At 42.3% G+C, this 27,011-nt stretch overlaps 2 protein-coding genes across 4 annotated transcripts; one reads left to right on the top strand and one right to left on the bottom strand.

The window, feature by feature from the left end:
* The first annotated feature begins 246 nt into the window (after nt 1-246).
* mrpl11 (mitochondrial ribosomal protein L11) lies at nt 247-25,035 on the top strand. Of its 3 annotated transcripts, none has more exons than XM_023794737.2 (6): nt 247-369; nt 4,182-4,334; nt 13,749-13,844; nt 20,111-20,204; nt 22,586-22,745; nt 24,717-25,035. In XM_023794737.2, the coding sequence occupies exons 2-6, from the start codon at nt 4,212-4,214 to the stop codon at nt 24,820-24,822; spliced, it is 579 nt and encodes a 192-aa protein (XP_023650505.2). In that variant the 5' UTR covers nt 247-369; nt 4,182-4,211; the 3' UTR covers nt 24,823-25,035. The 3 variants fall into 3 exon arrangements, with proteins under 3 accessions (XP_023650505.2, XP_023650521.2, XP_023650514.2); XM_023794746.2 differs by having other exon boundaries at nt 263-369; nt 4,144-4,334; XM_023794753.2 differs by lacking the exon at nt 13,749-13,844.
* tmem265 (transmembrane protein 265) lies at nt 5,148-10,123 on the bottom strand. Its single transcript, XM_023794723.2, has 2 exons — nt 9,549-10,123; nt 5,148-7,098 (listed from the first exon to the last, which is right to left on the bottom strand). Exon 2 carries the CDS (start codon nt 7,094-7,096, stop codon nt 6,035-6,037), a length of 1,062 nt encoding a protein of 353 aa, XP_023650491.2. The 5' UTR covers nt 7,097-7,098; nt 9,549-10,123; the 3' UTR covers nt 5,148-6,034.
* Nucleotides 25,036-27,011: the final 1,976 nt, after the last annotated feature.

Here is a 27,011-nt window from a genome sequence, read left to right as displayed (position 1 = left end):
GCGAGGATATACTTATTTTAAGATGAATCATTTAAAAATGGGCTGGTCGAGAGAAAATGTTGGTTTAGCTTTACGTCACTCGTAGAAGCATCGTAAAGGCAGGAGAATAGCATATATAATAGTATGATATATTTTATAAAAAATGCGAAACAATGCATTTTTGATTGCTGTAATGTTATACGAAACAAAGCGCTCGTCAGAGTCGTGACTGCACTACAGAAAAGTGAACCCTGGAAGTGCCCTCTTTCCGTTTCCGGTCCAACGTCACGAGATTCTATGGTTAAACCAACATGTCTGCGCCCATGTAACGGTGTAATCGCAACGTGAAGGAGGGTATATGCTTCGGAGTACCATCTCTTTTTCGGAAAGGTACTTATTGTTCTTTCTCTTTGAGAAGCCGACCCCAAGCGTTCATGAATTTGCATATAATATATTATTTAGTTGGTGATCTTAAGTTCAGTCTAGCTAGTCAGCATCAACAGACAGTTAAGCAAGGGCGTGCAGAATGAAAGGTCGATGTGTCAGTAAGATTGATATATACGATTATACTTACGGCTGTGTATTTTAGCAGGCTCTGGTTTTCAGTACAGTGTCCGAGATGCATATAGTCATACAAAGTCATTAAAGTTGCTAGCAGAATAAGGTTAAATGCACCATTATTAAACCTAACAGTATAGTTACGATTGCTTCATATCAATATTTTTATTGCAACTGTTACTGTAGTATAAATTTATACGAGGTCAATTAGCTTCTTCCATTTTATAACAGACACAATGGAAATAGCTTGTTTACTTTTTCGCAGAGTAGCAAAAGTTGAGAAGGATGTGTAGGAATGTGCATGAAGTTATGTATCTTCCATTTTCATTAGAAATTCTGAAAATCAAGTTTTTGGAAATTCCACTGTTGGAAAGGGGGGCATTTATTGTAACAAAATACTTTAGCACATGTCTGTCATTGGATATTTTACATTTCATAATGTTTACCTGGAGTTGTATAGGACATAGGATAGACTTTACAAAATTTAGTTACACAAAATGCAATGCATAAAATTAAATTAGTGTCCCAGTGAATTAAACTGCTTAATTACATATATATGTAAGAATTTACAAATATTTTAGAAATTGCTGCCAAATTGTGGACAGTTGAAATGATAATCAGATGCAGTTATATATTATACAAGTGTTTTATGCAGATCACCAGTGTATTGTTCTTTCTGAAATGGCATAAAAAAGTTTTTTTCCTGTTAATCCTGTCTGTGGGTTTACCCGTATCTGTTGGACGTAGGACTCTTTGAAAGTAAAATATTTCAGAATGCTAACCAGCACTGACGATGGTAATAATTCAGAACTTCAGAGTTTGTGTGTGTGTGTGTGTGTGCATGTGTTTTCTTTTAAATACATCCATTTCCTTCTAATTCCTGCCAATATTGAACTCTCTCAGCCTTGGTAGTGGTTCTCAGAGGGTTTGAGGTAGTTATTTCAGCATTTTTTTTTGTCTAGTAACTAATCAGGCACATGTTCATATCAGTCGATTGTTTGACAGTAAATTAAATTAGTTTTTATCATGGAATAACTACTGAAATGTGATACTTGGTATTTGATTTTTTTGTATTGTTTTATATATGGTTCTTCTTTTCCATCCGACCATGTCCAAACTGCTTATGTAGAGCAGTGGACCAGCAGTCTGTCTCAGCCTGCACAGGGCATAAGGCAGCGGAACCCTGGATAGGATGTCACTCCATTGCAGGGGGCACCTACATGTCCACACACACTAACCGTACTTGGAATTTAGACACATTCATAAATGGAAAACTTACTTTAAAATGAACTTGACAGGCATCTGATGGTTTATAATTGTTTACTTCAACAATTACTGTCACTCCACATAATGGTGGTATGATGTATATGCTTTGCTGTTTCGCTGTGTGGCAGAATACAATAGACCAGAGATTTTTGTTGTTAAATGCAGTACCAGCTAATAGTTTGGACACGCCAATTCGCCTACAAAGGAGAGTGACAGGGTCACATCATATGATCTGGACACCTGATCCAAATACAGTAGGAAGTAGAAATAGGAAAATCATGTGGCCCAGTGAGCGAAGCCAGTGATTGGAAGGTCACCGGTTAAAGCCCAGCCTCAGCACATTTGTGGGCCCCTGAGCGAGGCCCTTAACCCCCAGCCCCCTGGGTGCTGCTACAGGTGGCTGCCCTTTGGTGCTGACTCTACTCTCATCTTAGAGAGCAAGATGGGGTAGGTGAAAAGAGAATTTCCCCATGGGGATCAATAAAGTATAATTTTTAATTTCATTTCTTCAGAAGTATCCCAGGAGGCCACCTCATGAAACTGGCATAGCGGAGACAGTAGGGTCAGTCAGTCCCTGGAGCAGTTGGGGTTAAGGGCCTTTCTCAAGGGCCCAATCGTGGGGTCACTCTGCTGACCCAGGGATTTGAACCAGCAACCTTCTGAGTCGTCACCCACTAAGCTAAACAAGTTATTGCTTTACTTAATACTTTTTGGTCAGTGCATAATTCCATATATGTTATTTTATAGTTTTGATGCCTTTACAATTATTCTAAAATGTAGAGAAGTTACAGATAAACCTTTCTAATGGTAGGTGTGTCCAAACTTTTCACTGGTACTGTATGTTTTAGCCAGTTAGCCAATCAAATCATTATGCTACAGTAAGATAGGGTGTAATTTTCTTATGTGTTTTCTTATGACGTGAGTTCTTCAGCATTTGGCTGCTAGTTAAGCTTTTTGCAGACTGTGTGTGCATTTCCTGCACAGTGCAGTGTGTGTCTGTGTGCCACTGAACACACTGTAGTGAACAGAAGCGTATTGGTGATAAATATGAATTCACATGGTCTGCCAGTGCAGACAAACTCACCTTATTGCTTCCACAACCACAATGAGATGTAGTTCTTATCGCTGTTTTATGTAACCATGAGCGAGGACATGCCGCTGACTGATAACATTTTCATAATTAAAACTGGAGGTGTAATTAAAAGCAAGGCCTCAAAGATGGTAGTTTTCATCCTGAATCGACGGGAGATTTTCCATGCCAGTCGCTCTGCATGTCACTGTGTCTATAGAAAAGGCAGTCTCCTTTTTTAAAAAAAATGTTAGGCAGTTTGAAAAACATAATTTTCTCTTATGCATTTGTCCTTGATAAGTTGCGATGTGAAAAAAAATAATTCATTCATTCATCCATCCATCCATTTATTTTCTAACCACTTACTCTAGATACTAGTATTTTTGTCTTTTTATTAATATCTGAGCCGTTTGTTTACAAAGTATACATAACCTTTAATTTATGCATTTTTTTTATAAACAGGAGTGCTTTTTGTGAACTGTTTGTCCATCTGTCCTTATTGTCTGTGTCTGTTTTTTGCCACATCATATGTACTGCTGTAATAATGTTACTGCGATACTTTTCTTAATAGTTTATCCAATAAATAGAGGAGATTTCTTTCTTGATAGTGTTTCTATAATCTGCACTCCATTTTCGAGGCCAAGTATTTGCTTCAGTTAGCATGAAACTTTGAAATATGTCTCCATTGGTTGTTCTTGTGCTTCTTTGACAGTCTGTTGCCGTTATCTGTCGTCTTCGTTTTTTGGTCACAGTGCTCTGATTATTTGAGGATTTAAGTCAGAATTCAGAAGGTTTCTGTTACATCCGACTTGCTTTCAGAGATATTCGATGGGGCCTCAGTAGATACGCTAAACACGGCAATATGAAATTCTAGAATAAGAGAGATAGTGATGTCCTGCAGTAGACTAGCGTCTCATGATGGATGGATGGATATGCTGCACCGTAAAGAACTTTGGTGAGGCAAAGCTGCAGCCTTTGGATACGGTATCTCCCCTAGATCAGGGGTTCGTGAGGTGCCAGCGGAGGGGGTCGTGAGGTTATTTTCACTGTATGTTAATAAAAACTTCAAACCCTGAAAAAATTCCATTGTAATATAACCACACATTGGGGGTCGCTAATCTCTGGCACTAATATTGGGAGTCGCGCACTGAAAAGTTGAGAAACCCATGACTTACATTAGGTACTGAACCCTTCACAAGACTTTAAAACGATTAATCACAAGCTGTAGCATAGTGATATACCCCTTAAGGACGGATTTATTCCTTCCACAGCACCCGATGGAGTGATCTGTGTCTGACTCTGACTGCAGGTAGTCCGGGGTGATTGTCACACTGGCAGCATGTCAAAGATCTCGAGAGCAGCAAAGACGGTGAAGAAAGTGGAGATGGGGAACGTGATCCGGATGATCGTACGGGCGGGGCAGGCAGCCCCCGGTCCCCCACTGGGCCCTGTGCTTGGACAGGTACGTTTCACCCTACCACTGCCTCGCCTTCACCTTCTCCAAACTGGTAAAACGACATGCGCGCACATTCCAGGCTCTTCCACGGCGGTGAGCTGAAATGCACAAGTGAGGCAGTGGCATGTGTCTGCCAGAGAGGGCGCTGTACGCTTTGCTGAACATTTCAACGGCTTATCTGCCGAGGATGCATTCAGTGTTTCGGCCACATATTTCGGCTTCTATCAGCTTCCATCTGAGGGGGGAAAGTGTAAATAAATCATATTTGGCAGCCCCCGTGATCAGGTGGCCGCTCTGTAATCTTCCCCGGTTGTTTCCGCCGGATTCTCTTCCCCCCCCCGCCTAACCGCCCCTGACAGGGTTGGCGTAACAAGGGAAGGGAGCCGGCCGGCATCCTGGGGGCAAATTTAAACAAACGAGAAAAATAAAGTGGGGGAGTCGAAAGCGGGGAGCCGACAGCCCCAGTACAGGAGAATAATTACATCCAGCAGCGGAATTATCACAGCTGGCTGCGAGAGGAGAGGGAAGGGGGGAGATGAGAGAAAGGGTGCTGGAACTCGCTTTTGTCACAAAGGACCCACGAGCCCTCGCACGGCCGCGGCGAACAGACGACGGCACGCACGGCCAACATGCAGGGCTCATAAAGCGCCTGAATCCACAGCTGCTCTGATAGCTTTTCTGAGATCCACCCGTGGGGGAAAACCTTGTGGGAGCCGTATATGAAGGAAGGTAACGAAGAAAAGAAGGATGAGAGAGGAGCGCCCCACCCCCCCACCCCCATTCATTATCCTCTGAATCAGAGGTGAGCAGCCGGTCCCTGGGAGGTTCCTCATAGTGAATAGCTTTTGTTCGTACCGGTTTACAGGGATTTATTTCTGAGGCTGAGAGATGTCCATCGTAAATCACTGCGTTTTTCCTTCTTGATGGCTATCAGTCAGTCCGAGAATCAGCGGGCAGAGACGGAGGGAGGAGGTGCAGAGTGCATTAGCAATGGCCTGATGGAGATCGAATAGGCCACCTCCTGCCCTCTTAGTGCAGACACTGCCCGGCCAATGGCTACCACAAGGTTTGGCCTGGGGGGGGGGAGGGTACTGGGAGGGAAAATGCATGAGCTCAACAGCTGTCCTTTTTATTGTAATTACAGCAATTCTGTGAATTTACCGTCGCCTTGTGGCTTCCGCTGAAGGGCAAGGGGGGGCTGGGGGGGGGGAGCACTTCTGTTCAGGAGGATCTGAATGTGGATCACACAGCTCTGCTCAGAAAGAACACGCATCTCAAACCTACTGAAATGTTACTCTGTCCCTCTATATCTCTGTATTCCAGAGGCACAGGTAATATTTAGAAAACCATCAGTCTCTCTGACTTTCAAGTCCCATTTTTTTTTCCCTTTTTCCTCAGCCGTTTGGTCGCAAATCATTAGTTACGCTCTGCGAAGGCCACGGCACAAAGGAGATATTGTTTAAAGCCAGTCCGACATTGGTGTTTTATGAAGCCGGCGTGACTCAAGGCTGGGTGGCCTGGCAGACGCGGTCATCCTTCACCTCGCGGCGCGGTCCGGGTGGCCGTGGGGGACGAGTGGCCACCCCGTGCCCTTAATTGGGCATTACACTGGGCCACCGCACAATGACGGCCGCCAATGATCGGTTTTTCAGAGTAAACAAGTCAGCCCCAGGGACAAAACGTGGGCTAATTTAGCACTTTTCTGCCTACAGCTCATGGGAAATAAAGGAGGTCCCCAGAGAGTTCTCCATGGGGTCCAGGTTTGTTCGGGGGAGCGAGGCCGTGTGGCCGTGTGCCCGTGACAGCGAGTTACACCGCAGCGAGGAGGCCGCGGCCGACAGCGGCAGGACGTCGCTGCGGTTTTCCTGGCGCTGAGGTGCCGCCTCCGGGACCGGGCTCCTGCAGCCGGCTCCAGGGGCCCGAGCCGCACCCGCCCTCTGCCTGTGCCGCTCCCAGGCCGAGCTCAGTTTGACGGCCATCGCTAGGAGGTTCTTGCCCAGGAAGACGGTGGAGACGCGCGGGTCGCGATACCATAGCATGCTGGCGCCGCGCAGGAACAGCGTCAGGACGTTGACCGTGACGAGGCTCAGCCAGGGGTAGACGGCACCCCTCCGCGAGCAGCGCTCCCCCAGGGCCGGAGCGGCGCCGGTTGTAGCGGTGGCCCCCAGCTCAGTGAGCGAGACGCAGGGGAGCAGCAGCAACAGCACGTAGCAGTAGAAGAAGAGCAGGCCTTCGAGCCAGAGAGGAGCCCGGGTCTCGCCGTGCGCCTCCCACAGACCCGCCTGCAGGTCCAGCACGTCGAGCAGGTCCACCACCACCCAGAGCAGCCGGCCGCGCGCCTCCTGCTTCCTGCGCAGCGGCGTCATGTGCTCTGCGCCCGTCAGGACCAGGAAGAGCGAGGGCAGGCACACAGAGAGCAGGAGGGTCAGCGTCTTGCGCGCCAGCGGGTCCGGCGGACGCCGTTCCTGCCGGTAGTTCTGGCAGACGAAGAAAAGCTTCAGCTGCAGCAGAGACAGAAAGAGGAACCAGAGGGCGTTGGCGAAGGCGCGGCGAGGCGACCGGGCCTCCGAGGCCACGCCCACCGAGATGAAGCGCAGCGCCACCAGGAAGCACAGATCTCCCAGCAGCACGGCTGCCGATGGCCACACCCCCGGGCCGGCCTTCCACTGAGCTCCCATCATGCTCTGCTCCAGCAGATAGAGGTCCACCACCATCATCGTGCTCACCGTCACCAGGGTCGAGACGCACACCTGGGGTGGGGGTACCATGCCTGAAAAGACAAGGAGAGAGACTTCCCCAGTAAAAGCCTTCGAAAGATTAAATGGTGAATTAAGTCATGGATTGAAATTGGTCTTTGAAATTGTCGTGAGAGACAGGTAAACACAGAGTAAACCAACGAGACATGGGCAAACGGTAATGCCAGATATGAGTCAGTACCACCACCCACAGATCTGCTGTGCCATCCGTCCCACCAGAATTTAACGGCACAGTTAGCATACAGATCCTGTTTCCATAAAAAGGTAGAAAAGTGCCGATCAGCGGTTTTCACGTGGCACCTGGCAAAGTAAAGTATTAACTCGGTGTAAAGAGCTCAGTCCAGCTTTCCTTAAGGTTGTTGAAGTATGATGTGCACGCTTAGTGGCACAGCAAGCAGTGCACTCATCTTTTGTGTCTGCTTTCAGTCAGTTTATTATTCTCTATTATCGCTGTTTCCATGGTCTCGCTCAAGTAAAATGACTTTTTCTTCTTTTGACACTGAGTAGAATCTGCCGCGACCCTATTTTTAATTTGACTTATCGCTTGGAATGTCTCACAAGTTCCCTTTTGTGAATCTTCGAGACCAGATCTTATACAATTAACGGTTTAACGATGAGTAACTGCAACCGAGCCACCTGGGAAAACCTCTTTTATCCTGAGATATCGTGGAATGGTGGTTCTAGTTAATGTCTCCAGTTAAATATCTTTGTTTTTATTACTTGTTTTGATGGTATGTATTTGCATGTGGGTGTTTGCCATTTGAATTCAAAGGAGAAAAAGATCACCTTTCTGCTGACGGATATTTTATTCATTTCCAAGTGCTACCTCAAGACAGTTTTTCAGCAGCAGACGGTTCAAAACCTCCCTATTGATCGTCAAGGAAAATGATTGCTTGCGCGGTGATAAAATTGAGGCCGCTCCCTCTTATCACATTGAAATTGAGAGCCCATTGTTTACTGCGAGTTTTGTCAAGCCCTGTCCCAGCTGCACTGTGGGAGTGTCAGCGGTCTGTAATCATTGCTCTATAAGAATACAATTACAGGCACATTCTAATTGATAATCGAGAAAGGCGTCAGTGTAATTTAAACTAGGCTTGGGAGTTTGTGAATTGGGCGAGTGAAGACTGAGCTCTGTTTATGAGTGCGCGTTTGTGCAAGTAAATCGCGTGGGGCGTGTTTGTGCTTGAAGGCAACACAATGATGTACTAAGGCATGATGGCAATGCTTCTTACACGAGAGAAGAATGAGGAGAGAGGGAGAGATAAAGCGGGGGGGATTAAGGGTGACAGAGAGATGGATCTTAAATTTGAGGAAATATTGTGCAATCTCAGGTCACTTATACGTAAGGGATGCATTTAGAATTGTAACGGCACCCCTGTTTCAGGTGTACAGAGTGTTAGAGAAGCACCCGAGAATTATAATGCCTTATTATTTATAGCCTAACATCAGTCACTCTAAACCATCAGCTGCTCACTGTTGCGGATTACCGGCGTGAAAATGAAATGCACTGCATGATGTGAGGAATGGATGAACCCCTGCTTAATCTGGCATTAGTGTCCACAGCAGCTGCAATGCAATTAGAGGGGATTCACTTTTCTGCTTTTAAATTTGGGTGTTTACTTACGCCGCTGCCTTACCCATGCATCTCTCTCATTAGCCCCAAGCCTGGGGTTCGACTCCCAGTATGTTTAATTCAGAGCGTTAAGTACAGTACGCCTGTGTGAAGCCGGAGTTACTCTGTGCTCATTGACACTCCATGACTAACCGCCTGGGAAATCATAAATGTTGAAGTCTACCATAGCAGCTGGGTGCCATTAATATATCCACATGCTAAGCAAATGAATTTCTGAGAAAATAAAAGTATTTCCCAATACCCACGGGTAAGCTATATAAATATATATAAACAGCTGTCACCAACACTGAAGGCAACAATAAAGATAAATTACCCGTGACTGTGATTCCACTGTAAACACCTTTCCATCAACAAGTAAGTTTTTTTTCCTTCCCTAAATAAAGATGCAGTACAATGCAAATAGCAAGAAATATGAAAGGTTCAGATGCAAATATGTTTTAATGCAGAAAATTCTCTTACTGTCCCTGCTACAGTTGGAGAATCGATCTCTTATTGAGAATGGCATATTGACATATTGGTATTTGTTGTTACCTGCTGATATACAGGTGCAGCGATTCGCTCCAGGCAACTGAAGGTAACACGCAAGTTACAAATAGTTGTTTTATATAAATGATTTAGCTTGTAACTTATTGCCGTCGACGCACGTGTGCATCTACAGGCACTTGAGTGACTTTTTTCTTTGTTAGGCATTTTTTTACGTGCAATCATTTTCATCACTATCGCGCAAATTATTACGAACACATTAGCTATTTTAATGGAATTTGCGGGATGAGGTTTCCCGCCAACTTTTGATGCAATTGTTAATTATCCCGTGCGTGAAAGTATAGTTACCATGCGTTATGTCTCCCACAGACTCGCTGGATGCCGTTTTCAGACACAGTCCGTAATGCACATGGAGACACCAGCGTCCAGTCACTACTGATCATGTACAAATTCTTTCTGAAAGCTCAGATCGTCCCTTGTATTCCTCTCACGCGTGTGCCGTGCTTTATTTATAGCTGTAGTTTAAAAAAAATCACCGTCGTTGCAGTGAAATGCAGCACAGTTTTTGTTGAAAAGAAAAAAAAATGTTTTTAATAGCGACTTGCTTGGATCGAAAGATCTCCGTATTCCGTATTTAGAGAGAAAATCTTAAAACGAGTCTCCAAAATCAAGATTGTTGTTTCTCTCGTCCGCCTCGGTTGCATTTGGTATTAAGAAATGCTGCCTAATTCCGCTGCACAGATGCCCGCTCCTGGGTTCATCCCCGCTGTAGTAAAAGCTGGTTTTCTGTCTGGCCGGAGATGGAGCTCATCGGCCGGGCTGTGAGGTGCTTAGTTGGGGGCGGGGGGGCGGAGGAGCGAAGCAATGTTTGCCCCTGAATAATTAACGGAGGGGGGGATGCTCGTCGCGGAGACCCCGGCTAAAATCACGGGTCGCGACATAAGGCAGGAAAGCCGGCGAGGGTGGAGGGGCGTCGCCGGCTTGACTTTATGATTGCAGTGTTAATTTGTAGGCAGGGTACGTGCTAGCACGCTCGCCCCTTTCTTCCTTTCTTTCTCCTTAAATGACTCTTTCCCTCCCTCCTTCCTCCCCCCCCCCCTCCTCTAACTTTCAGGCGCAGTCCGCTGCGCTTGAATATTCAGAAGCTATGACTGTTTTCACACTTATAATGGTAATTACAATGGTAATTTTTATGGTGGTAAAAGGGTGCTGTATGAGGATGCAGACCTCGGGGAAATGTTCGCTCTTATGGACAAAAGCTTGAGATCTTAGGAATTTATCATAGCATTTAATCCCGATTTTAGTATTATAATTAATAACAGCGCTTCGTCGCTGATGTCTATCAGTATGGGAATTAATTTGTGATCAGGGAAATATTTTTTTTAGAGTTAAATTGATATTCACTTTATATTTATATATCTTTTCAAATTAAAAAGAGTACGTTGGTTTAATAGCAAATGTCATTTTAAATGAAGTCATTTTATAACCACTGGAGAATTAAATTGTGAATTAAGATTAGAATTGATGGTGCTGTGCAGGGTGTAGATGTGGATTATGGGAAATGGGAAGTTTAGAGGATATCATGCATTACTCTGCCACCATAACAATGCAGTTAAATCCAGAATCCAAGTCATACGTTTTGTTATCCATCATCCGACCTCAGCAAAAGGGGGGAGGTAATATTCAGATAATCTGTTCTTTGCTTCAGTGATTTGTGCAGGAATTCTGACCTCCTCCATCTTCATCGCGCTTGCTTTTGTCCTAGATGAAGGTCACTTTGCACCAGGCTCACTCTCACAGACCAAGGATGATTCAGAGACACGCAGGGATGCAGTCGTCATTTTGAACTGAGCCGCTGAATTGTAGGCAGCACAGGGGGTTTGGAGAAGGACCGGCCAGTCAAAGACTGCCTCTTAAGCAAATGCCATACAGAGGGCCTATCTCTGTCTGGTTCATTTAAAAAAAAAAAAAAAAAAGCACTCAAACGTATAGGACGTGTAAAGGGAAGGTAGGGATTTAGACAGACAGCTGTTGAAGATTCTATTAATGGCAAATCGTAACAGAAGTTTGCTTTTCAATAAAATTATGCATTTAATTTGATTCACAGAATATGATCAACTGTGGAACATTTTCATGATTAAAATATGAGCATAACTATGCAGGACGATAGAATGCTGGTCATCAAGCAAGGGTTGATTCCATCTGATCTTGATAAGACCTCTCATGAGGGTCTTCATCTGGTTCCTCCTCTGAACTCAGTAACGGGAGCTGAAGCTTTGCCTGGATGGGAATCAGGACTCTCTTAACCCTGATCCTGAAGGTACTAGCTGCCCTGCGGGCAGTGTTGCCCTCCAGGGAGAGCCCAGGATGACGTGCACGTGATTGAAGGTTCAGCCTTCCGGCATGGGTAGCCCTCGGTGTGTGTGCTCTTTCCCGGGTGAAGCCTACTGGTGTTACCTCAGTGCAGGCAAAAGGTAAAAGGTGACTAGTAAGCTGTATGTCACCACGATGGGGGCGAATGTGATAAAACAGTCAACAAAGATGATTAAATTAAGAATGTAATGAAGGTAATTAATGAGAGTGTTTCACACTGGAGAGTTTAATTAACCTTGTGTCCTTCCCCTCAGTGCCCCTGCCAACTGTAGCCTGCCAGGGCAATTAATCCCATGTCCTTGTGTGCCAGGGGCAATTAATCCTACATCCTGCCCCAAGGCTCGATGTCCCAGAGACACACGTTCATACATTAACAGTATTCTTGTATGGCTAATGGGAAATATATTTTCATTTTTTTGTCTTCATTGTCTTTTAATCCAGTCGAATCTCCTCTCTTACAGTATGGTCACTTCTTCCTGTCCTAACCCACATCACAAGGCTGGAACTCCAGCTCTTTTACCCGCTTCCTCTGTCTTTTTCTTCCTGCTTAAGGGTTTTTTTCTTCTTTTTTTTATTCAAAAAAAAAAAAAGCTCATTCTTGTTAAAGGAATTACTGAAGCCGAAAAGCCAATGCAGAGATACACTAATGTGTGGAGCAGACAGAAGATGGACAAAGCATGAGGATAGGGAATAGAAGAGCAGGCCTCTGGCTGAGATGTTCACTGGGTTATATGCGGCGTGCAAGTTTAATTGCCCATTTGCTTTTGTCCCTCTCACCTAGGCTGTTAGCTAGCAACGCTGTCATCAGTCATCGGTCACCTGGCTGTCACTTATTTCCATACTGAAATGTGTCAGGCAGCCTCATGAGTGGACATTAAAGCTACACGCCTCACTGTATGCCCACTGCAAACCTTTATGTGGCTCGTCGTTCAGTCTAACTCTCACCCTACTCCTCTCCTTTGTCTCCCAGTGGGTCTGCTCCACCACTCTGAGTAGCTCTTAGCGTGTGTCTCTGTCTGTATGTGTCAGCTGGTATCTTCATCCTGTCTATTTGGCGCAGACTTTACCACTGTCTGTTTTAATGTTTCTTTCTTTTTCTTTTGTTGAGTCTCTTATTTATGCGCTGCTCACTGATTTGCGAAGCCCAGTTTACCTGGAGGATTTTCCCCAAAAAATGGATGTAATGTGAAATTTAAACTGTAGAATGTGAAGTATCTTTTAAAAAATTGTTCTACTCCTGAAAAGACTGAGGAGAAAATTGCATCGATTTTGAAGAATTTCTGTGGGTGTTACAGTGGCATACAAAGGATGAAATTCTCCTCAAGGATGCCCAATAACATTAAAGGACACAAATCTCTGCTGGTCAAATGAAAAACCTCTGGCCATCTTTATTGTCTCTGTGCCACTGAACAACGCCATTACATTCTGCCGTCGCAGAACTCTCAATGATCGATGACGTACTGCTCCATGGAATCCGTGGGACTGTGACAAAGCTGATTTAAATAAACTAACATTTTTTCAAATGCATACATTTTAGGAATTGTTCTTGGCTCAAAGATTTTATTGCAGTATTCAGTCTTCTGTCATTGCTAGCCTTCATCAGAATATTTCGTGAGAATTAATACCCATGTGGGCAGTTCCCCGCATTTGTAAAATAATTTCTATTTGAGTCCACATTTCACATCTTTAAAACTGAACATTATTAATTCTTTAATGAATTCCTTTTTCCGCCTCGGGTCAGATATGTGGGTTTTTAGTCAGGCACTCATGTTCCCGAAAAACATCCTTTAATTTAAAATAATTGCGCTGTTGATTCGCCCGAGCCCCCTGCGTGGGGCTTCGAGAAATGTGTTCTTGACAGACATGAGAAAAATTGTGTGCTGCACTGATTTCATCTCGCCTATCAGTGTGCTTCCTCCCCGCTCTGTCTGCCTGCCAGAGAAACATGAAAACTTGTTTATATCTGGGTCCACCGGCTCTGGGCATGCTCCAGTGGCGTTCATGCAGGATTTCTGTCACGCTTTCTCATGCTAACACACCCTACGCACAGCTCACAGGCTGTTATGTTGGAACGGGATACTTTTCCCGAGGAATTCTGAGCTTTGATGTACAAGATGTACTGTAAAATAATACAGCCTCTTTGTGTCTTCCCTTTGCGCCTGTGACTGCTGACAGAGAGGAATCCCCATTGGTCAGTTCTGTAAGGACTTTAATGAGAAAACCAAAGACATAAAGGACGGGATCCCACTCCCTACCGTCGTCAATGTCAAGGTCTGCTAATTTTTTTCTGTTACTTCTTTCTCTGCTTCATTGTCACAACTGAATTTTACTGTTTTATATAATATTTATAATATATCCATTATTAATAATATTCTTTATTAACTATTTATTATAGTTCTTACAAAAATGTGTTCTTTTTTCAATCTATTACTTTATGTTTTGTCTCCCCTGTGACCCAGTTTAGGATAAATGGTTGGAAGATGGAGAAATGCGTGGAGGAATGCGTGGAGGAATGCGTGGAGGAATGGATGGAGGAATGCGTGGAGGAATGCGTGGTCTCCTTTTATGATGCGTGACATTCTGTAGGTCGTAATTCTCATAAAAAGTCATGTGTGTCTCGTTTGACGACCCTGGCATCGTTAATCATAGCAATTTCAGGATTAAAAGGATAATCACGGAATATAGATGCAGGACAATAGAATCTGAAATCGCTCCACTAATCATTTCAAAATGCGCTTTTAGATATTTACTTTCACATAGATGCAAACGTCCTGCAGTTTATTTTCAATATATCATTTCCATAAGCTGTTTGCCCTTTTCACATAAACTTTCACAATAACTTTTCAGAAAAAGTTGATCTATTTTAGGGTTACCTTGAATAAAGTGTAATGCGTTTCCCCATGGTCTGTGCCTATAGCAGATATGGCTCACATGAAAGGTAACCCATTTCACCCTGAGAACTTTAAAAACAGATTTTTTTTTCCTCAGTGTGGTGCACCTTGAAAACAAATATTTGTAAAGAAAGGTACAAATATTTTAGTTTTTTTTTTATAATGGTGGGGTTTTTACCTAGAAGAAAGGGTGGGAGTGGAATCTCCAAAACAGAGGTTATTTTTTAAGGTAGTTTCTACCAAGCAGTATATTCTGACATCACTTTAACTGTCTAGTGTCCAAGCTTCTTTGGATACACCAAGCCTCCTACAAAGGAGAGTGATACACTGTCACGTCACATGGCCTGGCCACCTGACCTAAACACAATGGAAATGGTTTTAGAGGAGTCTGACCAGAGAGTGAAGGAAGAGTGGCCAATGAGAGCTCAGCATATATGTGGGGCCTCCTTCAGGACAGCTGGAAAAGCATCCCAGGAGGCCACCTCATGGAACTGGTGTAGAAGAGAATGTAGCGTCAGCCAGTCCCTGGAGCAGTTGGGGTTAAGGGCCTTGCTCAAGGGCCCAATGGTGGGATCTCTCTGCTGACTCAGGGATTTGATCCAGCAACCTTCTGAGTCCAAACCCACAGAGCTGCCCCCCCAAAAAATATATATATTTTTTTATATATACTTTTTTGATCAGTACCTAATCCATTGTAACTTATCTTATAGTTTACCATTAAATTTCTCTAAAATGTAGAGAACAGTAAAAATAAACCTTTCTGTGGTTAGGTGTGTCCAAACTTTTTACTGGTACTGTATAACTGTATTTTGGAATGTATTTTTAGAGGCACAGTATTACTCTGTCTTCATGTAATTTAAAGTCGTCTTTTCTTTTATTTGAGTAGTAACTTGGTCCAGCATTCTATTTTCATGGTGCACTTTTTCTGGATCAGTAATATGAAGAAAGTGTTTAAGTACAGCATTTAAATAAAAATCTTTAGATATCTTCTATGCTTATAGGCATGCGGCATAATGTAGGGTGCATCGAGCAGGGAATGTAAATCCATTACACACACACACGTGTGCACTCACTCACTCACTCACTCACTCACTCACTCACCTAAGGTAGTTAACAATCACCAGCTGTATGGCTTCAGACTGTGGGAGGAATCCAAAGTCAGAGCTATTTAGTAGTCAAGATGGTAAGCAGACAATGATAAATAATCTATGAATCTTAGATTTTTCTCTGTATTCTTATATTAAGTGATTTTCACTTTTTTGGCAAACCATTCCGACTGCTTGGACATTAGTACCATTAAAATGTAGAACCGACCAGGTGTCTTTAGGGGAAGGTACACAGTGTTGTGTATCTCACCGATACATGACAATTGTTCTCAGATGTTCTAAGTTATCAGACACGTACACCAGAGCCTCGAACTTGAAGCTCTTTTTTTATCTCCTTTAGGAAAACTAGCTTAACGTGGTACAAGCACTGCAAACCCGGCCACCACCTGCCGTACGTCACAAAAATAAGCACGTCATCACGCAGGCTACAGAAAAACAGAACCAATCAAAACGCAAAACACCTCTGTATTATTTTGGTGTGTAAAACACCACACACAGGTAAACACATCCTAAAGAACAACACATTGGAAACTGACTAAAAAAACAAACAAAATATTTTTGCATGCCGAATAATGACCGAAATAGCATATGATTTTAGAGCTAATTACTATTTATTTTTATCAATAAAATGGTTTGCCAAGTAGTTTTAAATGAACTCTAGTCCAACTTTTTATTTCTACCCGTTTTTCAGACTTGGAGAGTCACAACAGTATCTTGGGGCTGTGATAAAACACATTCTTATCAATAATTAATTTACTAGGGAAGGTACTGTTGTGTGCTGTAATGTCAAACTTTAAAATGTCAGAGAGCATAATGTGTAACCATGCATTATTCATTGAGCCTTCTGATAAGAAATTAGAAATTTGATGGTTTAAAATGGTCCCTGATGAAAGCCATTATTATTTGAATAGATATAAATGCTGTCTTTTTCAAAGATTAGTGCATTACATTTTCCACTTTTATATAATGATTGTGACCAACAATAAAAATGTTTCGCTTGTACACAGAATTCGAACATAACATTTCCAGATCACATTTTAAGATTTGCTCTAGATACATTCTATACTGTTTAATTACTCTTTTTTTTTTGGGACACATTCCTAGCAGCACATTGTACGGTGTTTCGTCAGGAATGAGGCTTATCTATTTTTGGAGTTAATTGGATATTTCTTCCTTCAGTGTATAACATTGTATTTTATATTCTATCCACTAGAGGGCATAGGATGACTCAAAGTTGAGATCAAAGTTGCCTTCATTCATTATAAGGAGTCTTTTATTTCAAATCGGCTTTCCCAAATGAATTTTTCATCTCGCACAGATTTTGAATGTCAAAGAAGTCAGGGCATTAGCTGGATAAGGATTATGCACACCCATGTTAATGTAAAGTGATGAAGGGAGATAACAGTTTAAAATTGTGCAGGTTTTATTTGTCATAAACTATCAATTATGTATGTCTATGTTCCAGGTAAGGTAAGGTTTAAGTAAGTATTAAGATTTGCACTGAAAGAGCTGTCTAGTACAGTTGTGTAAGAATCAGCATGAACTGATTAAAATCACAAGTGAAACACGAACAGGCAGCTCTCAGCGTAGGTGAAAATGCCTTAAGTTGACGCAAAAAACATCTGAGGTACACAGCTGGTTTCGTGGCCAATATGCCGAAGAGCAACTCAAAATTCCTGAAATGAGGAAAGGAGAATCGCTAATGCAGAAAAGCAGCATAAAGCACGGCCGCTTTAAGACACAGATTTACCTGAGGTCACCATTCATAAGAGGCCTCAAAGGAAGTACAGCGTGGTACCTAAATCTTACTGCTTAGGAAGCAGTGGCCCGTGTCTAAGAGTCAAATTCATTGAAAATAATTTTGTTTTTTTTTCTAAATCTGCCTAAATTTTGATTTGTTAAATTGTGTAGCATTTGCTAAGGCAAGTGGAAGTTTACATTGCGAGTTCCAATGTTTGAATAGGAAGATATGTACACAGTTTGGATCAATAAAGCTTTCGAAATAAATCATATAATGAGGAACACTGTATGGAACATAATACGACAAAGAAAAATCTTATTTAATCATGGCTTCAGCGGCTCTTCGCATGAAAAGAGTCTGTAATGATTATGCATCAGAAGTAAAACATTTTGAAATGAGCACAACAATGAAAGTGGCTTGACAACAAATTTGAAATTACAGCTGGTTTAATTGGATGCTGCCACCACGCAGTGTTGCTCTCTCCTCTCTCAATAACGACGTCAATGTCAGTAGCTAATTGCCATCAGCTTAAGAGCGCTGGCGGCTTAAGGGCTATGCTTATCCTAATTCTTGAAGCATAAAATGAAACGACTTTCACAATTTATAAAACTCAAGCTTAGGTGGAATAACGCCAGTCTGGGTTTTTCAGCGATTACATACACACGCACTCACACTCACACTCACACACACGCTCTCCCTCAGTAATTGGCCTCATAAACCAACCGTACCACACCAGTCATTTTCAGTTTTCATCAGTCAGTTTAAAACCTTATTTCAAATTGATTGTTGAAGCCTATTTAACTGATTGGTGCAGACTGCCTGGACAAATATTTAAACTGATTCTGTTTTCCATTGCTGCTGTGGGCCTGTCATCTTATTTCCAAATTTTCTGTAACAGTGCATCTCTCTGTTCCCATTTTATTTATCCTTTGTGCATTCACACCTCTCTGAATCTGCTGAGAATGAGCCAAGTATTACACAGGGTGAAGATTTCCTTAAAATATATTCCATACATTTCCCTTTGTTTGAAGTGTATGTCCTGAATCATTCATCACGTAAAAGTAATCCATATTGTCTGGCTAAGGAGGAATGACAAGCAGGGATGCAGCGGAAGTGTGCTTGGTACAGATGATGAGAAATATAGATGGGGCTTCAGACAATAATTCCTTTATTAAATTTAAACAAAGGAGGCTCTAGCGAAGCGTGTGCAAGCACACTAACAAACCTAGACAATGCAAGGCTGCCGCACTTCCTGCTCTGCTGAAGTCATGCAGACTCCCAGTGTCAGGCCCGATTTCAGGTGGCAGAAAGGGTGAATTTTTATTGGGCGATATAAACAAAATTAGTTCCCTGCAGGATACAGAAACAACCCCCCCACCCCCCGACACTCGCCATCTGGCATACGCCTGCTCATACGAGGCCTGGCTTTCTGTCACCGCACTGAGGTGCCGTGCCCACTTGCAGAAAAACAAAAACAGACATTATTGGCTCACACAACCCATGCAACACCCTTTTTGAAATGTATATCGTGCTGTGCATCAAAGAAAATGTTGTAGCGATTTATCTGGATTGTATATTTGCTCAGAAAAATGTCATTATAATACATGCAATTCAACAGTAGAACAATAAAAAGCGACAAGGTTTCTTTTCTGATTTCCAAAAAGCTACTAATATGTTGTTGGATGGTTTGAAGAAGACTGCTTCAGTCCCGTAGGACCCCCAGGGCCCCCCCCCCCCCCCCCCCCCAGGGGCTCCCCAGCCTTTCCACCACCAGCTCACATGAATAATTAACTTAATTAAATAACTTTAGGTGTTGATTAGCCAAACAGAATATGCTAGCGGATGAGTGAACAAACACAGGGGGATGTTGGAGGGTGACTTCAAATACTGGGGCGCCTTTAGCAGAGCTTTTGATCCAGCTATGCTAGCATACTGTGACAGCTATAGTATCATAGTTTTATACCAACATAAAGATTATTTAAATCATTTTCTTTGGCAGCCTAAGACTTTTGTGCGGTACTGTACGTCATACCAGACAAGGCCGCTGTGTCTCACTGAGATGGTGCCTTGAGTTCCACCCCCCTTGCCCCATGTCACCCTGTGGGTAATAACATGCTGACACTCAAACCCAATGACTGTTGTTGCTGTGGTTTTATTAAGTCTTCCTATCTTACAGCTGTAAATAAATAGAATAGAGTGTTTCTCACCTTTAGCTGATTCCATTGCCCTGCCCTTCACTCCACCACACCAGCAGCTTATCTGTCCACCTCGGTCACTCGACACTTCTGCTCCTTGCTGCTGATGACTGCCTTGGGAGATTTATTACTAATAATAATAATAATAATAATAATAGATACTTTAATTATCTCTATGCCTCCCCCAATTGCTCTGTAGGTGATAGCAATCTGGCCATGAAGGGCAGCAACCAGTAGTGGCGCCCAGGGAGCTGGGAGGGGTGGGGGGTTAAGCTTCTCGCTCAAGGACCCGCAGATGTGCCTTGGCTGGCCTTGAACCGGCAACCTTCTTATAACAGGTGCAGAGGCTTAGCCCAAGTGATTTACAGGAGCCCCCCCCCCCGCCCCCCCTCGGTTGAAGGACATGCGTCTCCTCCTTCCTGGTTGTGTTGTATTGTCGCATCAGTTTTGACTGGTCCTCCCAGGATCCCTGTTATATATGTGGGAATCTAATTGTCACTAATAAATCTGTCACCTCAGTTTCGTCCCTTAGTGTGCTCACGATTCTCATAATTAAACATGCCGTTTATGTGTTGGGTTGTGATTGTGTCTTCCTTCTGTGCAGCCTGACAGGACGTATGACATAAAGATTGGTCAGCCTACGGTATCCTATTTCCTGAAAGCAGCTGCCGGAATTGAGAAGGGGGCCAAAAAAACAGGTAAAATGAAGGGAGACATCCAGCTTCTCGCGATAAGTTCATGCCAGCTTAGTGCTGTGTGACATAACATTCACTGGCTGCACGGACACACCCTAGTTCAACACGTGTCTGGGTCAACAAGGGAGGAGCTTGCATTTAATTTCTTTAGCCAATCACGGTCTTCATCGTATGACATCACCACATTGATTAGAACCAATGTTTTCTGTTAAGTTCCAAGGTGCACAGATTTGTAAATGACCCATTTTATTGTATATGCCTCTCATTAAGGGACATAATGACATGCTAACCTGCAAAGGCTGTATGGAGCAATGTAAGGGCTTGTCTTTATTTTATGTTTTTAATGATGATGACGACAACAATAATAAGCTGGGGATAAAGGATCTTTCTTAAGGGCCCACGGACATGTGGTTGTTCTGCCAAGGCTGGGGCTCAAACCAGCAACCTTCTGATCACAGGCACAGAGGCTCAGCCTGCTGAGCCCCAGCTCGATGGCTGGAAGCGTGGAGTCAGAAAATAATAAAAAAATGGACCTGTGTGGTGATGTCATGCAATAAAGACCGTGATTGGTTGAAAAACTGAACCACAAGCCCCTCCCTTGTTGATCCAGGGACACCTTGAAAGCAGGAAAATCAGGATGTCTGGCTGTATATAGTGTCAAACGAATCAGCCGATTAATGACCTGCAATCAGAAAGTTACAGACTCATCTTCTGCAGCTTTGTGCAGGATTCCATATAACAATGACTGGAATCTTAGCATGCGGTTCAAGTTCGAGATTCAGGTTTTATTTGTCATGTACGATCATACGCTGTACTGCTTTGCAGTGAAATGCTTTTCTTCCTGCTCCCTGGATTGTTCTTGAAGGAAATAGGCAATACAAAGAAAAACAAAATAGCATAAAATGATAAAAATAAAAAAATTATAAATTAGCAATAAAATAACACTAACGAAAAAAATGAACTGCAAAACGGACAATAAAAGTAAATGGTGTATAGTTAGAGTATGGAGTAGCCTTCCATGCTAAAACCCTGGGGGTCCTTTAAATCAGAGCTAGATAAGATTTTAACAACTCTGAGTTATTAGTTAAGTTCTCCCCAAACGAGCTTGTTGGGCCAAATGGCCTCCTCTCGTTTGTAAACTTCTTATGTTCTTAAGTTAATATATCAATGGTTGTACAAGATGTGCAGTTCCAGTGTGGCATGATCATAAGTCACTAAAAAGTTCTAAAGAGTTCTTGGTGGAAGAAAATAAAGGATACTGGACTTAAAGCTAAAAGCACAATCAGCTCGGAGCAGGCAGGGTGGCGTATGAGCCTGGCCGCCCCGTCTACACCCCCAGTCAGAAGCTTCTGCACCCCACAGGTCTTTACCACTTTTCCATTTATTTTAACAAACTAAACTGCAGGTTTTTGCTCTTGTTAAGCAATACAAAGTTGAGTGAACAACTATAAGTGAAAATATAAATCAAATAAAACAATATTCCTTGATAACATGGGAAGAGTATGTAACTGCATGTCTGACATCCAGGTAACTGGTTGTGTGGTGATGTCATAGTCAGATTCTAGGCTGTCCGTTAACTTTAAATGCACTAGTTAACTGTTTCATCCCATGAAACACAGCAGTATTTATCATCCCCTGCAGAAAGAATGCCTCAAACTCTCTCTGCTGTTATAACAGCTAGAGGAGGTAACTTTGATGAATCAAAGACGTGACTCAAATGGTGAACATACTGTAAGTTTATTTGCTAGCGAAGAATACTGAGTGTATTTTTTTAGTAAATGTTAAGTGAGTAACGTGCAAATGTAGAAAATCTCAGTATGTGCAAAAACTTTTCAGTGCATGAGTGGGCTAAATGTGAAACCTTTGCAAAGCTCTCGCATCTGCTTTAAATAAATGGCCTGAGCAATTAGATAAGTATTGGTTTGTACAGTTTATTGGCTTGCATGCGGTTCTTGGGTAAATGCACGTATCATAAGCTTTAATGCTTGGAATTCGCTCAGACTAAAGGCCAATGCCAGATAAATGAATAAATGTGCCTCACTCAAAGGTTTCATATGTTTAAGTGCAGAATCTTTAATTTTTTTTTTTTTTAAATAAAAGTCAGAGTTGTTCCAGAAATGCCTTTAGTTTATGTTTTTTTTTATTAATGATAGGCTTTTGACTGGTTGTTTTTGAGGAGGTTTTTGTAAAGGTATAATTATAAAAAGTTTCTCTCTCTGTAAACGTCCCTTTTTTCCTGTGTCGTATCCCTGCCTTCCTCCAGTATTGTTTTTGTTGTCTTAACACTGCATGCCACCATCGCATCCGCCCCCCACTTCTGCTGTCACCCCATCCATGCTTCTGTGCTTTCACCCTTATTCTTTACCCTGTCTTTGTCCCTTCAGGGCATGAGGTAGCGGGCATGGTGTCTATAAGGACAGTGTATGAGATTGCCCGTGTCAAAGCCAAGGACGACTGCTTTGTGCTGCAGGATGCCTCCATGGAAACCGTGGTGAAGGGCATCGTGGGCTCCGCCCGCTCTCTGGGCATTAAAGTGGTCAATGAGTAAGAAGCCGCATTGGCATTTGTGCACAGCACCGGCATCTTGCAGAAAACACACCGGAAGCCTTCTGGAAAAGTGCAGCATATTTTTTCAATCAGTAGTACTGATGTACACACACCGCTAAAAATATTAGATATCCAGTAGGGTGCAGAATTCCAGGAATTTTCAGAGTTGGAAACTTTCCATGGGAATTAATAGGAATATATGGGAATAAACTGGAAATTTGCTAAATTTCAAGTTAGTCTTTAACAGGGTACTTAAATGTAGTTGGAAAAAAAACTAGCAGATTATATGGAAATTCACTTGAATTTCTGCCCTGCACTTTGCATTCCTCCATCACATGCACAGATAATTTCTACAGTCCTGCACACTTTAATAGGACTGTTGAAGCCACACTACTGCATTTGAGCCCAGGACTACATGCAGTCAAGTAAGTTTTGACGATATTACTGAGTTAGCCCTTTGACACACAGAAATCATACACATACCACCAGAATCGCAAGATACTGATCTTAAAGGCACTAATTGTGATATCACCATGTAACCAAGTGATTGTAGTGCTTGTGAGGAATTCTTGCGTAAAAGCACCCGAAAAATAAGCATCTGCATCAAAACACACTGCTTATAAGTCATATTCTATGTTGTATTATTTATAAAGTTTGCTTTCTTTACCGTATCTGACAGTTTGTGTAGAGTTCAACAGCTCGCTGAAATGCTTTGACTCGGCTCATTTATTATAAACGAAACACCTGTTATACCTTATAAATAACTACAAACTGCAGCGTTCTATTCATTAGGAAGTCATTTACTTGATATTTTTGCAGTATTTATTCACAAAAGTTTTAATATGCCTGTTTCATGTCGAGCTGAATATTTCCAAAATTCCCCTACTTAACTTCCCATGGAAAGTTTCTGGAAAGTTTCAGGAAATTTATCAGAAATATTCCACCCCTCTAACCCTAGCACCCATATGTGTACACATTTCTGATGGTATTGTTTCTGGTACTAAAATAGTGATTGAACATAAGCACTGCTTCACTCTCAGAAGCGCCATGCACTCCCTTCCTGCCCCCAGTGAGGGAACACTGCACATGCTGAGCTACAGGAACCCACACACCCATCAAATCACTTTTCAAGCTCACTTCCCAAGCAGTTTTCTCACTAATTTATCTTCGCACAGAATTCCATACAACAGCCAGCAGAGTGAACTCATTCTGTTTAAATTGTATTTGTTTAACAGACACTCAAAAGGCTAACTGATAAAGGCAAACGAACATTAAAAGTAATCAAGTTGAATTGTGTTGTGTATCATCTAAGTCAAGTCGTATTTGTTAAAGCAGTTAACTGCTGGGTTCTGTTATTAAGGAGCTCTAAAGGTTTGTGTGTTCAGTGCATAATATAAAGCAGAAAAGGCCTCTCTTTATTTCACTGCTGGGAGGCCGTTAAATTTGCTGAGTAGTTATTGCGGTTCCAATGTTTTGCTGCCTGTAATTGGAATCCATTTTCCAAGCAGATATGTTTACGATAAACAGCTTAGCCTGTGCATATGGATTGCCCCTTTCTGACACAAAAGTGAATCTTAAAAAAGAATTACCACATTAAAGTTGTCTATTCCCCTAATAGTGCTAATACACATTGGATTTCACGTGTTGAGTTACTGTTTTGCTTCGTTCTTTGTTGGACCTCAATGGAATTCTGAAATCTTCACTAGCCACACCCCCTACCCTAACCAGAGCTCTCTATTTACAAACTGCAGCAGAATATTAATCACACACGCATACTTGGACAGGTGCTGTGACCCATTCCTTGTCCCTGCCAAACCCCTGGCTGTGCAAACTCTCGCATCCCATACCTAGAATTGCATAATTACAAGCCCATAGAGTTCCCTGGTGGAGCAACTGGTCTCTGCAGTGGGGATCACGTTCCATCTGTGTGTCCTGACTCCCATCATTGGTCCTCTTGCCCTTTCCCAGCCTGTCAGCCGAGGAGTACGGGGACTTTCTGAAGATCAGAGAGGAGAAGCTACGACAGGAACAAGAGATGGCAGCGGCAGAAGCCACACAAGCCAAGAAGAAGTGACGTCCCACGAAGGGATGAGTCTTTCTGTGGCGACTCACTAAACAGGCGCACACTTATATTCTTGAGTGTTTGTGACCTAATAATGTATTTTTCATTCTGTTTCATACTGTTTGTTAGATTCTTGGTTTTGTTTATTGTTTTGTTTCTGCTAAAAGTATTTTGTTAGATTGGATGAAAGCAAAAATACAGCTATTAAAATGATGCTTAGTATGACCTGGCGAATGTGTACTCCTTATTTAATTGGGAAGTGTTCAATGAATGACACTGAAGTTTTGGTTGTACATTTGTATTCGTAATGGGAGGGAAGTAAGTAAGGATGGAAGGAAACTTTAAACCTTTGAATTGATACAGATATCACTATTTTGCTGCCCATGGTTGCACAGAAAAGTGTACATTTCACAGTGTTGACTGTCATGAAAGTATAAAAGTTACAACACATCAGAGGGACTAAATGTTCTTTGCAGGGAACCGCCTCTTTCTGGTACTCCATTCCATCTCAGCCAGTGCTTCATTCCATCTGCATTTCATGGTCACCCTGAACAACTGCTGCATCCTAAATAGCTGCCAAATATTTCAGCATCATCCTCCATGAAAACCTCACCTGTCAGCAAATAAAAAAACAGACCAAGTCCTCGCACATTCCTCTTGTTTTACGTCCTAGGGATCCACAGCATTGTTGGTTCATTGCATATGCAATTGCATTGCCTGCATATTCTTTTTCTAACTCATTAATAACTCAGCTGCTCAAACTATGTTGAACTCAGCACAGCCTCATTCTACTGGCTACAGCTTGTAACCAATAAAAAATTCACGACCTTGATGTATTTTAGCTTCAAGATACTAGCAGATGCTATACCCCATAATGATTACAGTCTCTCCAACAACAGTCTCCTCTGTTCTCAGCCTTATCTTCTCTATGTGTGAAAGAGGTTCTGAAGTATGGAATCCTCTCCATAAGAATAAATTTACTGTTCTCATCTTCAGACTGCTCTTTGCCAAACTGTGCGTTGAATTGTGCATTAGTTTTCATTTTTGACTGCTAGTAGACAGCAGCTTTTTAATAATGTAATACATGTAATGTAATACAGGTAGTCCCCGGGTTAAGAACATCTGACTTACAAACAACTCGTACTTATGAACAGACTACTATGAAGCCTATTATTTAAAAAATCTGAGTTAAATGCAATAGCTCTTAATATGTTTACACACGCACTACTTTCTGACGCTCATGAAAACATTGTGCTGCTTTAGTGGTTTGTTGGCTTGAAGTACAGTACAATGCTGTATGTAGTAACATTATTATTATTATGTATTGAATTATTATTGGTCCAACTTTACAACTTACCTACAAATTCAACTTAAAGAGTGACTTAGGGAAAAGATCTCATTTGTAACCTTTGGGCTGCCTGCACTTACCTGGAGTTTAAATTTAGCTAATTTACAGTTGGGACAACTTCTGCCTCCTATAAGCTTCATTGTAACCTCTTGTTGCAGGAATCATTGGGATTATTCCTCTTGTTGCAGTACCTGCATGTGGCCATAGTGTGGCACCAATAACTAAATTTTAATTGAACATTAATGCAGTAGCAGTGTAGTTTCCCAGTTTGGCCATTGTGGGGCAGTATTTTACCATGAATTATTTTCAGGTACTAAAAGCAGTCCAACAATTACTGCATGAGAGGTGTACAACTCTGGTGTGTTTGCTTCCTAATTATACAAATAAGTCCAGTGTTATGGATGGGACATTTCGATTTATGTTGGCAAATAAAATGCCTCTGCTTTGCCAAGCTCAATATCAATGAGTCAGTGTGTTTACCTTTCATGTAACCTCTTGGGTTGAATATACACAAATCCTAAAAATTCATATTTTAATTAGCATCTTAGAATGCATTGCATTTTATCATTGTTATGGATGTGACATAAAAAAGATAATTATTTGTATGAGGTAATCAATTACAGTAAGTCTGGTATGAATTTTTTAATGTGTAGATCAGTTTAATCATACAATTTGGTACTTTTTATTGCTGTTATTTTCCTTTTATATGGTTTCCTGCCAGGGGCATAAGATAAAGTAATTGCTGTGAAAATGTGAATGAGACCAGTGACACAGCTGGAGAGAGTCAGAGCTGTGACAAATGAAAATGAGACCAGTGTGATAGAGTTGGAGAGAGTCAGAGTTGTGGAAATGA

Source organism: Paramormyrops kingsleyae, chromosome 10, assembly GCF_048594095.1.
Source record: "Paramormyrops kingsleyae isolate MSU_618 chromosome 10, PKINGS_0.4, whole genome shotgun sequence".
NCBI lineage: Eukaryota > Metazoa > Chordata > Actinopteri > Osteoglossiformes > Mormyridae > Paramormyrops > Paramormyrops kingsleyae.
Note: the sequence above shows the minus strand (reverse complement) of the source record. Positions and strands in the feature narration are given on the sequence as shown.

Coding starts and splice junctions, on each gene's coding strand:
- mrpl11 (XM_023794737.2), top strand. CDS start 4,212: ATGTCAAAGATCTCGAGAGCAGCAAAGACGGTGAAGAAAGTGGAGATG. Junction 13,845..20,110: donor CTACCGTCGTCAATGTCAAG/GTCTGCTAATTT, acceptor CCTTCTGTGCAG/CCTGACAGGACGTATGACAT. Junction 22,746..24,716: donor GGCATTAAAGTGGTCAATGA/GTAAGAAGCCGC, acceptor GCCCTTTCCCAG/CCTGTCAGCCGAGGAGTACG.
- tmem265 (XM_023794723.2), bottom strand. CDS start 7,096: ATGGTACCCCCACCCCAGGTGTGCGTCTCGACCCTGGTGACGGTGAGC.